Below are 13,266 nucleotides of genomic sequence, written 5' to 3' on the forward strand. Positions count from 1 at the left end.
CCGCTCCGCTCCTCTCCGCTCTAGGCACCTGTTCACTGTACCTTCAAATAGTTGTTCGTCAGATGAAGGATCGTCCTTGCAACAAGTTTATCAGCACCACCAGGGTTGGTTAATTGAGCCATCCTCGTCGCCACTGAAAAGACACTCCAGTGTCGTTGCTCGTTTTCCAATATATGCTTTTATTTCCAAGTACAAGTAATACATCCAACCCTGGCAGGCTCCTCTACCAACTGCCTGCCAACCGCCCCCAACATTCTACTTCCTTCATCACATCACTAGGCAACAGCTAGCTGCCACATTCTACTACATTCTACTACAATACAACACATGTCTATGCTGAAAATCTGGCATGATGTGCTCATCATTGGCCAACGTTCATTAAACACCAGGGCGCCAGGCTAAAAGTCAAAACAGGCAAAATTAGTTTGTGTTATGCTGTGACTGAAAGGGGGCTGCACAGGGCCCCCTCTGGAATGCAAGGGTGGATGTGTGTACACAGATCACTTAGCTTGCATTTGTACGTCATGTCAATTTCTTTTTTTAGTTTTTTTTAAAAACTGTATTTCTATTTTTCAATTGCATACAATCAACCATCATCACAGTAAATCTGTTTGAGAAAGAATATATCATTGCATTAACAGCGGAACAAGGCACATCAGGTAATACGGAGTCAGGCAAGTCAATAATCAGATTTTCAACAGAAATAAGGAATTGCCATTAGTAAATGTGGAGCGACAGGAGCGGCGAACTGTAGGTAATGCACAAGGCCGCATTAGCAGTGCGGACCCAGATGGGATAGTTTAAGAAGGCATACATGTATCAATCAGCACTGCCTGGCACTAGTATTCCGTATCGGAGTGTTACTGTAATGCGAGGTACGTCACCCCCCCAGCCCCCCGATCCAACGCCGCTATAGGTGGGGGTTGCATTCCTGCAAGGTGGCGGGTTGGCGGGAGGCTCGGTAGCCTCTTGGCCTCAGACTCGCCCGTGGTCCCGGTCACCACAGTGTCTCCGAGGCGGGCCGGGTGCTTTAAGAATGCCTGAGGACCCACGGGCGCAAAGGGCGTCGCCATTAGAGGTGGCACATCGGCTGCAGAGGGGTATTATGCACATTTCATCTCCAAGGGATGAAGTTGCGACGCGTGCACTCTCCTGCCACAGCGGCATTTTAGGGCTTCTGTGGCAGAGCTTCACAGCCGTGCGGCCTTCTAGGACGCTGGTGGGGCTGCGCCACCCTGTCATGTTACTTTCTAAAGCGCACTATCAGGGCAAGAGTATTTTGGAGCTATTCTTGTCCCTGTAAGTGCACATTCGGTTTGTCAGAATGCTCTGAGTTTCCAACAACAAACACAAGTTTTAATGAGAAAATAGCCAAACAGTTGACAAGTGTTTTAAACTGCTGTGAGAAAACACCAATACTGAGAGAAATGTGAAACAAGAGCACAGAATTCAAAAGTCTTAACTCTTGAGAGCTGCCGCCCTCTGCAGTTTAGGAGGAGGATGTTCTAGTTATTTGCACAAATATATTACCCAAACATGCAGCACAATTGCAAGCTAACTGCCATCACATACGACCCCATCACTCACCAGGAAACGCAGCTGCTTCAGACTGAACCCCGGAGTCTGCTCTATATGGTCCACGAGGCGCCCAGGAGTGGCCACAATAATGTCTGCCAAACTGCGGTAACCCATCATTCTGGAGAGAAAATAGACAGTATGGGATGGTTGTTTGAAAATTCATCCCTAGAAATAGATAGCAGATAAGTAAGAATAGGACACACGGGTCTTGCTGTGGGCTATTTCTACTTTGCACTAGCCAGATGATTTGCAAGACATGGCCCAAGAAAGCTAGCGGTGATAGGTGGAGGAGTGACAATTTCTCAAGTTCCATCTGGGTGTCTATTTCTTTTACCTTTTAACTTCCAGTTCACACTTTTATCAGTTTTGTATAGTGTATCACTCAGCCCAAAGGCTTTGGAGTACTTTGCACACGCACCAGATTACATGTCACAAGGTGAGATTCATTTTATGGAACAGGGAGATTAAGTGATTTGTCTAGATGCACATCATGTTGAGTCGACAGCAGGACTCAAACCTGGTTCTTCACTCCCCAAGTCGGTAGCTCTGGCCATCTCCTCCCTTTAAGTCCTCATTACCAACCCTTTACTACTACTCTGGTCTTTGAAATTACCCACAAGTGGCATGTGTAGCAAATAATAATGCAATAAATAAGCAAACAAATAATTAAAATGGCTTCACTGCTTCCTGACAACAATGGAGATGAAATCTCCACCGCATTATTAGCCACAGCGCCCATATGAAGCAGACTTAAATGTTTGAGGGGTACTGTCCCTCTATCCTGTGGTTACTACTGTATAATACTTAAGTAAACATTTGTAGAGGCATAGGAAGCAGCAGGGGGAGTAATGGGTGGGAGGACAAGGACAAAGAGAGCCGACTGTGGCAAAGCGATCTACTTCTAGAGTACACCACTTATCCAAGAGGCTATACTGGCGAGAGCAACTCGTTTACAGCTGCTCAGTATGTATGGTATTGTCAAAGGACAGGGGGGTTGGTAGTGCTGGAAAACTGCTGCCTGTGAAAAAGTGCACTACTTCGGTAATCAGGTTCCCCATGGACCTGCTGCAGAGAGCGGTGACCACAGGCTGAGTGCGCAGGAGGTTACACGGGTCCTGGAGATGGATTTTTATAAATAATTCAGCTACAAGTTTGAAGTTATGTGGCATGGAACCTCACCTCATACCTCACTCAGCTCCTAAACAATCAGGATTCACAAATCTTTTACAAGTTTGTGCCAGGACAATGTTGTCACCTCCAACGTGCATCATCATTCACAAAATGCTCGATTGGCAAAAAAGAAGTTGGAATTCTATTCAAGTGACAGGCTATAGTCTGTGGCTGTAGAGATTTCAAACTACTGACCCTATTCAGAGAAGCCCAGACGTACATGTGGCAAATGTATTACTGTCACACATAAAATAAGCCAACATGAAATACAATAGTAAGTTCTGTGAACAAAACTTCCTCCTTATCCAATGCCATGCAGATCATACAATTTTAGAAATTAACTCACAGTTGAAGCTAACATTTTGTTGACATTTGGATCGCCCTGCTGGACAATACAAGCCAAGAGAAAATTATAGGTACCCTCTTACTGTAACATTTCAAAGACGCTTAAGAAAAATGTCACCACTGAAAAGGATCCAAACGAAACCAGGGGCACCTTCAAAAAGAATGGATCAAACTTAGTTTACCAGGCTTTGCAGGAAGTTAGAATGCCTGGGAGCACAATCAAATACACACAGAGATAAACAGATGTGTGCATTACACAACTGTTTAAAGAGATAATCTGTCCCACTATAGGAAACATATCAGTAAGGCCTCTTAACACGTCATATGCGATCTTAAAAATGTGTTAATCAACACACCAACTCAGAAACTCTACAAAACACCTCCTGTACATACATCATTTTGAGGATCTACACCAGTTGTTGAATTCAAACAAAAAAGCAACAAACAAACAATTCTTAACATTTACAATACTTATCACGCACATAGCCGGACATATAGCCATATCAGGCTTGCCCACAAGCCATGTAGGGCGCAAGACTTTTTATAAAATCAAAGTGCCAAAGCTAAAATTGACCCTTGGATATCCTTTTCTTAGGTGAGGTCAATGCAAATGGTGTGATATTGAGCGGCACCAAGACTGAACATTAAATGGCTCACAATTATGTTTCTATTCCATGCAGCTATAACCAGGCTTAAGAACGTATGCATTGTATTTTCAATTCTCATACACATCTACTATAAATGTATATGCAATATTACTCCTGCTTGTAACAGAGGGATTCCCAGTGTAATGCTTTACACAGAGAGAGGACTCGTGCTTTTAATAACACTGTGTGGCACCTATCTGCTGCATTATTTAGTGTGTTTTGTAGCCAAACAGAGGGATGAACCTACTACTCCACACCAACCAAGTGAAGAAAGATTTTTAAATTATTTAGGGGACGTGAGACAGTTGCATGTGACTACAGACCAAAGAGATCAATGCATAAGAACAGTAGTTACAGATGAGTAACTTTCTTCATAAGCATTACTCTTTCAAAGATTCACATGGCTGAATTACAACTAGCAAACACTTAAAAAAAAAAAAAAAACAGGTATATGGCAAAATGAGGCTCACCTTCCCTTACTGAAGCACACACCTGAGTAGAGCCTGTTTCACACTGGACTCCCACTTTTACTGGATGTCTAGCAGTGGCGCTTTGTAAACAAGTAGCATGGCCAATACTTTGCCGATTTGCGTTTTCCAGCTATTGTACAACATTCTGCTACTCTGTAGTTAGGTTTGCACTACACAAACATTCATACATGACTACAAATATGCTGCAGGTGTAAGGTACAGTTACTGTTTGAGAAAGCAGACATTGCATCTTATTATGAAAGAACGTAATGAAGCCTGAAATCCAACGAGTAACTTTCTTCTTGGAGAATTTGCAGACTGGTTCAAAAGGTTATTGAACAAAAAATAACAGGATGGATCTTCTGAAAGTCAGTCTTTTAAATGCTGGACAAGATGTATGGTTTTGGATCCAGACAGTTAAAAGATCTTTGAGTCATGTAAGACAGAGAAACATCTTCTGGTCCGTAGAGGTGGAATTACATCAGCAACTCTGGGAATGAATTTGGGATTGATCTTCGGGAGGAATATTATCCTTGTAAAACTGATGAGAAGGATATTTAATTGAAGGCACCCACCGGTTAGGCTGACATGATAGATACCAAAGGCCTTTTTGTGGTGTGGTTCAAAAGGACGAGTCTTAGGTTTTGAAATAAGTGTTTTCAGCTGCCTCAGGACATCGGGTTCTCCTGAATGAGGACAGTTTTGGGGAGCCCTTGCAGAAATAATTGTATTCACGATGAAGCACGTGGCTTCCAGCTCTTCTCTGTACCTTGAGTGATTGCAACGAGCACCAGACAAGATGATGACTACAGTTCAGAGTGAGCCACGAGCAGTAAAGTACAGAAGTACCTGCTAATGTTTAGAGGACAGTGAATACAGCCCCCTTACCACGCACCACTGGCAGAATCTCTTCTTTCTGTATGCCTTTATGATGGGTTTGGGTCTGGCTGTTTGCAAAATGTCCCCCAAGAGTCAGATGATGAGAAGTGTAACCATGCCGACACATAGCCCTCGCCAACTCTCAATAGTGTTTGGGAGAGTCGTAATTTATTTGTCTGGCGACTGACAGTGACTGATGGTTCTGGAGCAGGGAAACTGTCCTAGACAAGTCATGTTTATGCCTTTCTTTCCAAACTTTCCCCACTAATCTGGTGAGCAGGGCAAGACAAGAAGTAGACAAACATCTTGCCATTCCATGTCCCTAAATCCATGTTTGCTGTCACAGCTCTGGCATTTCTTGCTCATGCATGTAGCATAGAGGTTCAAGAGAAGCAAAGTTTCGGACTATCAATTTCACACTTGTGACATGAATTCATCTCATTTCCAGGCGTAAGTGCTAGCTGGTATAATAAGCCTGATAGGTGTTACATACCAATTGTAATGTTTTGAAAGGCCCAATTCGACAGTGGCAGGTAACTTGTGCCTACCTAATTTTTGACGCAGAACGTTGAAGAATTTAGAAATACCGCCTATGTGTAAATGTGGTAGTGGCAGACATGTACTTGCTCAATGCAAAAGCAATGCTACCAAATTGTATCCGTGTCGGATGTGCAAAGCCTCATTATTAAATCTGCCAACAGAGGAGAGATCTCTAAAACAGCTTGCTCTAGTCTGAAAGTTAACATTACTGTATCTGGAATTCTATGAAACATCCCAGTTTAAGTTCCTGCACCTGTATAGTGTTTTGTTTGTTTCATCACAAGTTCCATTGGAGCCCTGTTTTTGAAAAAATATAAATCTGTGCGCTATATATATTCGCTTTACTTTGTGTGTTTATTAGGTGCATGGACATCCCCTGACTACGAACCACAGATTACTTTTCTTCTGTTAATAAACATTTTTAGACTTCAAGATTCACCTTGAGCGCCTATTACTTTCACAGTATTGATGTCACACAGTCTGTTCGCAAGAGTGGTGAGCCCATAGCAAAGTATCTTGCACGACCAAACTGATCATTCAACTCCAGTGCATTTTTATATGCATTTTCTATTTTGGGGTGAGCAGTGACTTCGCTGAAAAAGCAGCTAGAAAGGAAACGAAGAAGAGATATTTGAATGTGAAGCTCTCAAGCGCCCCCAATGACCTTTTGTTGGTCACTGGTGAATGTCCAGTTTTTCCTCAACTGGTTGTATTTGTAAGCAGCACTGATGCAGCTAAACGAACAGATAACATTGTATTTATTTTCATCGCCTTACTGTGTAATAGGACTGCCCTGCATGTGGCTAGACCCCAAATCCTACTCCTATAATTCTGAAGGGCAAAGCTTGGCCTGGGTTGCATGGAGGCATGCTGAGATAAATATCAGGTCAGGTCAAGATGTTAACCATGCTTTGTGTTTAGTGATAGGCCAGGGTACTGCAGTGGGCCGAGTGAAATGCCTGTTGCTCCCATGCAGGAAGAGCTCTTAGCTGCCAATTCTCCAAGCAGCGGAACACGCAGTTGAAGGATGTCACATGGAGGCCATATGGGGGTGAACCACTTCATAAACATGCTCTGTGCCAATTTGAGACCGTAGGAAATTGAGAAAGGCTAAAAAAGAATTTTGTGCCAGCAGGGTGGTATCTTATAGCGCTACAGCTCTAAATTAATGTCTTTTCAGGATACCGTTCAGTAGATTTAAATGAAAGGTGGGCCCCAGTCCCTGGATTTTTTTTCTTCACATGAATTATCTGGATAAAAAAAATATTGGACCATTCCGGAAACGTACAGTAAGCTTACAGTCCACCCACTACTTACAAGTGGCTGGCTTTATCGCCACTCATCTGCTTGCTTCGTAATCAATGGTTTGCCTTCCTCTTCTTGTGTTGGTCCCTCCCCTGGAGCATAGCCTCTCTACCACGGTTCTGACCGGATGACTTACATTCTTCCACGGCTCACACTGTGGAACCACCTTTATTCGTTTTCCTTCAGCATTCAGTGAGAGTTTTACTAGCTCTTCCTTGTGTTCCGCTTCATGCTGCCAAACAAATGCCACGCGGGCTCCATGTTGCTTCCTCATAACTCCCCCAAGCTTGCCCATTGCTTTTACCACCTTCCATGCCTATTCCTTATACTTTTTTGACATGTGTTTTCCCTGTTCCTTCCGTCAATATCTCTGTTGCTCCCTCGCCCACCAGCCCCACACTCCCACCACCCAGCTGCTCTCCAAATCACCCGAGGACATTTAGCCTAACTGGGGTTTAAAATATTTTTTTGAATGCTTGGCAGCTGCCATTTGCTGCCAGACTGCTCTGCTGTGCAAAAAAGCGAATTTATGCTACTAAAATGAATTTTATTATAATGATCCAAATGGCACATGCCCTATTAAACTCATGAAATAAATTTAAAACAATGGAAACTAATCCAGTGTAAAGAAAGTTAGCATTTTTGCATTATATGCTTTTCTAATTATCTATATGGAAAAAATTGTCATCCGCCTCCCCACATCATCTTACAAAATTGAGGGGCTTATTTACAAGCCCATTGCGCCACCGGTGCCTCACTTTTTATATGGGGAAAAGGTGATGCAACAGTGAGGCATGCAGCTTGTAAATAAGCCCTTGAGAATTTGGGGGTGGAGGGGAGCTTGGGGAAGGGGTTCCAATATGGCAGAGCTCCATCTGGTGACTTCCTTCACACCGGTTTGGGGCAAAGAACTGGTTATGGCGTTGTCCTTGAAGGGCAGCTGGGCCCAAGTGATCAAAGGAGGACTGATAATCATTGGTTGTGGATCAGGGATTGTCGCTGAGTGAGTTGCGGGTGAGGCATCAGCCTCCACCTTGGGTCACTAGTTTTGGAGCAGACACAGTGATGGGCACGAAGACGCACACCATGGCTTCATCTGAACCTCAGAACTAAAGGGGTCTGGTGCAAAGGTATCAATTAAGTGGAGACCAGCTCTTCACACCAGAAGCGGTCAACTGAAGTTAGTGGTCACACCTTACTGGTGATGGAAGGTGTCAGGCTGTAACAGATTAGCAGCGGCCCCCCGACAGAGTTAGATGTAGAGGGAAGTAGGTGAGCTGCAGTAAAGTAGCCTCTGACTTTGCAGTCTGACTGCTTCTGGACTTTCAAAGGGTATACAACGTACAGCCTGTGAGAGCTCCAAGAAATTTCAATAGATGGAAGATGAATTCCCTGTGATGTCCCTTTGGCCTTCAGTGGGAAATGAAGCTACCTGATCCCCAGTGTCCCAAAGCATTTGAAGGGAGAGATGTACATATTCTATGTGAGTCCCAATGTATTTCAAAGGGGAGATAGTGCACATCCCCCATGTCTGTGCATTTCAATAGCATAATGATGCAAATCCTGTGTGTGCCTTTGTGTATCAATGGATAAATGGGCAGATTACATGTGTGCCCAAATGTTTTCCAAAGTGGACGGGTGGAAGTGAAGGTGCAGATCCAGTGTATGTGCGTACCCCAATGTTTTCCAACAAGTTAGGCGGTGCAGATTAGGTTTCTGCCACTGATTCATTTTAATAGTTGAGAGGATGTAGCTCCTCATAGTGTGCTATTGATCTTTCAATCATGTATGACCTACACTGTGCTCCAAAGCATTTCAGTGGAGAGATGGAGCAGATCCTGCATATTCATTGCCGTGTACAGACGAACAGAGTCCTAGATTGCATTTTTATGTAGAAGTGATTTCGATTTTCAGGGTTTATACACATTGAGTGCACCTGAATACAATATGAAGAATCTGTAGACTGACCTCCCCCACCAAAGACTGTACCAATGCTTCTCAATAAGACATGGCCCGGATTATCTCGTCATGTTACAATGGGGAGTTTGTAAGCAACCAAGCCCCTCAAAAAATGTCAACAAAGATGTTCCTTCTGCTATGGCACTTTGTCATGGTATTAAAGAACTTATACATTTTCTGACAGACACCTTGAAGGTTTTGCTGCATATCAAAGTACTTAAAAACCTGACCTAAGGTCAAATAAGAGAAAGTAGTGTTGTTATTACATGGAGCACAGAAGAGGTAGCCAATCTAGAACACTTACGTTTTTTCGACAATGGCCTCCTGTTCCCTGGAAAAAGATTTCTGGCCAGTTACCAATACGACCTTTAGGCTTGTCCCATCTGCGTAGATGCTGAAGACTTTACCCACCTGCCAGAGAGAAGAGAAAGAAATCCAGAGTAGAGGTCCATCCTACAAACAGCACACATTAATTTACTAAGGGGGATAGGGTGGTAATTCTTGTTGATCGCTCGTTAGGTTGGTGTTCGTGAAGGAAAGAGCCAACAAGCTTCTCCCAAAATAACTGCACAGTCATTCCAGTACTATATGGAGGATCCATTGCTTCACTGTCACACTAGTCTCAGTTAAGCCAGAAGATGGCTTGTTTACAGGTTTTAACAATCCCAGTGGTGGCTTGGCCAAGAAGGAAATCAGGAAACTTCTCGAAAACCCAGAATTGCTGGGGCATGGTTCGACAGCTAGGTCCGCCTCTGTTCTGAGAGCCTTCTAGAGACCTGCAAAGGTAGCCCCGCCTTCCAAGTATAGCCTACTATACTAGTCTGCATCTCTCTAATCCCATTTATGGTTTTCATTATCCGATGGCATTCAGCTGCTGTTAGCAGGACTGGGTGGAGACTTGACTTTTGGCATATATTTATCAACAGTGTATGAGATGCATTCGGCAATGGATTGGCAGCAACTGGCTCAAATTAAATGCCCAAAAAAACGTTGGTGAATGGGAAGCCAGATTTGTGGCTGGATTCTTAGTGCCCAAGTGACATGGGCTCCCTCCCTCTCACAGCATGGAACTGAAAACCTTAGGAGTTCAGATTGATTCTAATAAATCAATTGCCAACCAGGTTTCTGCAATGTTTTCCCCTTGCTCATACCATCTGAAAATTATATGAAACATTATGCCTTTCCTTAATGAGAAAGACCAACGATGGCCTACAACAACCAAATAATTAGTTTTCAAAACCCTGTTAAACGGTTTCTTCCAGAACTTCACCTGGCATACAGATGTTGAAATGTTTTGTTTACAACACAGACTCACTGCATGGCTGTGTCTGCAAAGGATTTCATGCCATTTGTGACATTTGCAGATCTTTTCAATTTTCTCCCCAAGTATACATGTTTGGTTGTGTGTTCGATAATCTCCCCAATGATTGTAAGCTGATCATCTTTGACTTTCACTTTGTGTTAGCTCTGGAAGACCAATATTTTAGCTTTTGTTTATTTTTAATCTTATGGCTTGCAGTATTTTAGAGTATACTGAGGCTTTGTTGTATATGTATTTCAGTTGTCGATAGGCGTACTGGGCCATCTGTGTAGAGCAGGCAGCTGATCTTTGTCCAGCCAGAAGTAGCCAGGAACCTGTCATTCTTTTGAAGCAACTGCTAACTTCTTCATGGGCAGGTATAGGTTTGAGCTAAGGCAGCTTCCACGCTCCTTGTTCCCGAAAGAAGCTGTCTTACTCACTTATTCATTTTCATATTTTATTTCGTTTGATTATTGGCTCTACATTATACTGTGGTGATTTCCTATGGTAACTCCCTACACTTTGGCCCATCTTTCTGTTTTTTTTTTCAAATAATTTAGGTGATCCTGAATCAAGAAGCATGGCTGGTCTGGTGCTGAGAGCCTACATAGTCAGCCAAGCTAGTTTCCTCCTCCAATACCTACAGTGACTCTCTCTCTATCAGATTGTGAATCCACTTTAAGATACTATGTAGTGTACATTAATATATAGACACTCTCTCTGTATTATAACAAAATGATTTAGGCTTCTTTGGCTAATTTGTCGGTGATCCCAAAAAAATAAAAAAGAAAGAGTGTGAGAGAGAAAAAAATTGGAGTTCCCAGTTTTTCGGTCTATGCAGTCAGGCAATGCTTTGCTAAATTATCTGAGATTCATCGCCTGTCTGAGTGAATTTAGATGAAGCCTGCTAATCTTCTTTTTCCAGGCGCTATAATCCTCTTGTGTCTCATTCATTTAGGCATGATATAGTCATGGCTGTTATCTAGTGCCAAGAAACCAATGATGTATGAGTGGGTTATAAATCCTATAAACAGAACATAATATTCGACTAGCTCTGGGGCTATAAACTCTACCTTTATGAGTCTATTAATCTTCCTTCTATAATTTCAGCACATTAATATGCCCCAGCGTCCCTGTGCTCCTTGGTTTGCTATGTCACAATTTCATTCATGGGTTAAGGTTTAAACAATATACTGAAGCTAGCAAATACCGGACTCATAACTAGGCCAATTTATGTTATCCCTTCCTTATGGGCAGAGAAGTCAATGACATGAAGTTGCTTCATGACCCCCTGGCTCGTGGTGACGAGATGATAACAAAAGAAATGTGTATGCAGCAGAAATACACATTACTGCTATATTTGAAACAATCATATGACAATCATGGTGGCTCCAAATACAGGTGTTCATCAATGTGGCACAATGAATCAAAGATAAATGGGCACCTTACCTGTTGTGCCAGTTCTTTGGTTGGTAGCACCACCAGGGCCCGCACACAACATACAACGCGTTCCAAAAGAGCCTGTTGTAAAAACAAAAAACAAACATCTTAACTCTGTCACTGCAGATTAATGAGAATGAATAATAGCTTTGATTTAGCTCCAAACACCCCATTTTGAATCCACCCCTCTGCAGCTTGTGATAAATTCAAGCATATTGCTATTTGCTGCTGAACTAACTCTTCTTGAATACGTCCCCGTTTTTTCTGCCATTTGGAAGTTGCATGGAAAGGGCTTATCAGATTTTAATGCAACTGCTGACCTTAAACTGCAACAGTGAGAAGTAGCTGTACAGACACATGTAAAATTTCCCTTTTCTTGACACCTAGAGCGACATAAATGCACGGATTGCAACAGGACATTTCACGCCAAATGTATAAAGACATCACATTATTAGAATCTATTTTTGAAAACTAATATATCACACTTGAATTTTTGCTAGACATTTTTAACTCCGATAAAGTGGATATTCAAAGAGTAGAGAAAACATCCTGGGGTCTTTTAAGGTGGAATCTTTGTGTGGCGTAAAAGCAGTGTATGTGGTACTTAAAGCTAAAAGATCCTGGGCATGGTTAGACTGTGCTGTGAATAATCAAGCAGGAAATGCTCCTGGGACGCCAGAGTCACAGCAATTGTTAATGATGGACCTTCCACCATGAGAGAATAGTGAGACGCAAGATTGAAGGTGGTACCTCACAGCCCGAGCGACCTGGTACTAGAATCGGGCTCCAAATGGAGGAAAAAGGGCCCATTGTTATTTAGGGAATTACACTGCAGAGCATGTGTAACAAGACAGCACCCGTGGGCAGCTGAAGAGGGCTTTATATGTGAAGCATCAGTTCATCGCCACTCTCCACCTCAATTTCTGCCCTATGTAAAAGCTATACTGGGAAGCATCCTACAGAGGTATGTGTGGTTTTAAATTTCTGCCATGGTACCCCCCCACAACCAGGATGAATTTCTGTGTGCAGGCTAAAAAACAGGATCAGAAAATTACTCTTTCTGCAGATTAATTTCAAATTCTGCATGAAACTAGAATATCAATTCTTAAAATGTCAACTCTTCTCTTCTGTAACCTGCAATACTGCTGCATAAATACCGATATGTGACCATAGACTCCAGAAAGATATCATGGCTGCTCGGGTTGAGATGCCCTAGTTGGTGTGGGAGAATTGGAGGGGATAATATAAGTAAGTCCTTGAAGATCCTTGCCAAGAAAAACTGGTTTAAGTAGAGTGTTCTGTATTTAGGTGTTATTGCAATACTGTAAAATGACGAATTGTACTGGTTGCATCACCAATCATGGTCACAATATGATTGTTAAAGAATTTGTAATTATTTTATTGATTTTGTGCTGAAAAAAAATAAGTAAAACATTTTTTTTAATCTCACAGAAACCACACAACAAAGCCAAAGCAACAGTGATAGTTTTCACCAACCAAGTAAGGAACTGAAAACACCATAAAATGAGAAAATCAAGAGTTTCATGGAAGCAGACCAAGAACGAGGTTATCACTTCCAAAGATAATCACTTACTGTCATTGTCTACACCAGAGAAACACTAAAATGTTAATA

At 42.5% G+C, this 13,266-nt stretch overlaps 1 protein-coding gene across 2 annotated transcripts in view; it reads right to left on the reverse strand.

Moving 5' to 3' along the window:
• Positions 1 to 13,266, reverse strand: part of DDX51 (DEAD-box helicase 51) — a 91,830-nt gene that overhangs the window by 51,906 nt on the left and 26,658 nt on the right. For both annotated transcript variants that reach the window (XM_069215170.1, XM_069215169.1), the window contains exons 5-7: positions 11,643 to 11,714; positions 9,198 to 9,304; positions 1,588 to 1,696 (exon numbers count right to left, since the gene is read on the reverse strand). In XM_069215170.1, the coding sequence (XP_069071271.1) occupies positions 1,588 to 1,696; positions 9,198 to 9,304; positions 11,643 to 11,714 (288 nt within the window). The remainder of the gene's footprint in view (positions 1 to 1,587; positions 1,697 to 9,197; positions 9,305 to 11,642; positions 11,715 to 13,266) is intronic.

Source organism: Pleurodeles waltl, chromosome 11, assembly GCF_031143425.1.
Source record: "Pleurodeles waltl isolate 20211129_DDA chromosome 11, aPleWal1.hap1.20221129, whole genome shotgun sequence".
Taxonomy (NCBI): domain Eukaryota; kingdom Metazoa; phylum Chordata; class Amphibia; order Caudata; family Salamandridae; genus Pleurodeles; species Pleurodeles waltl.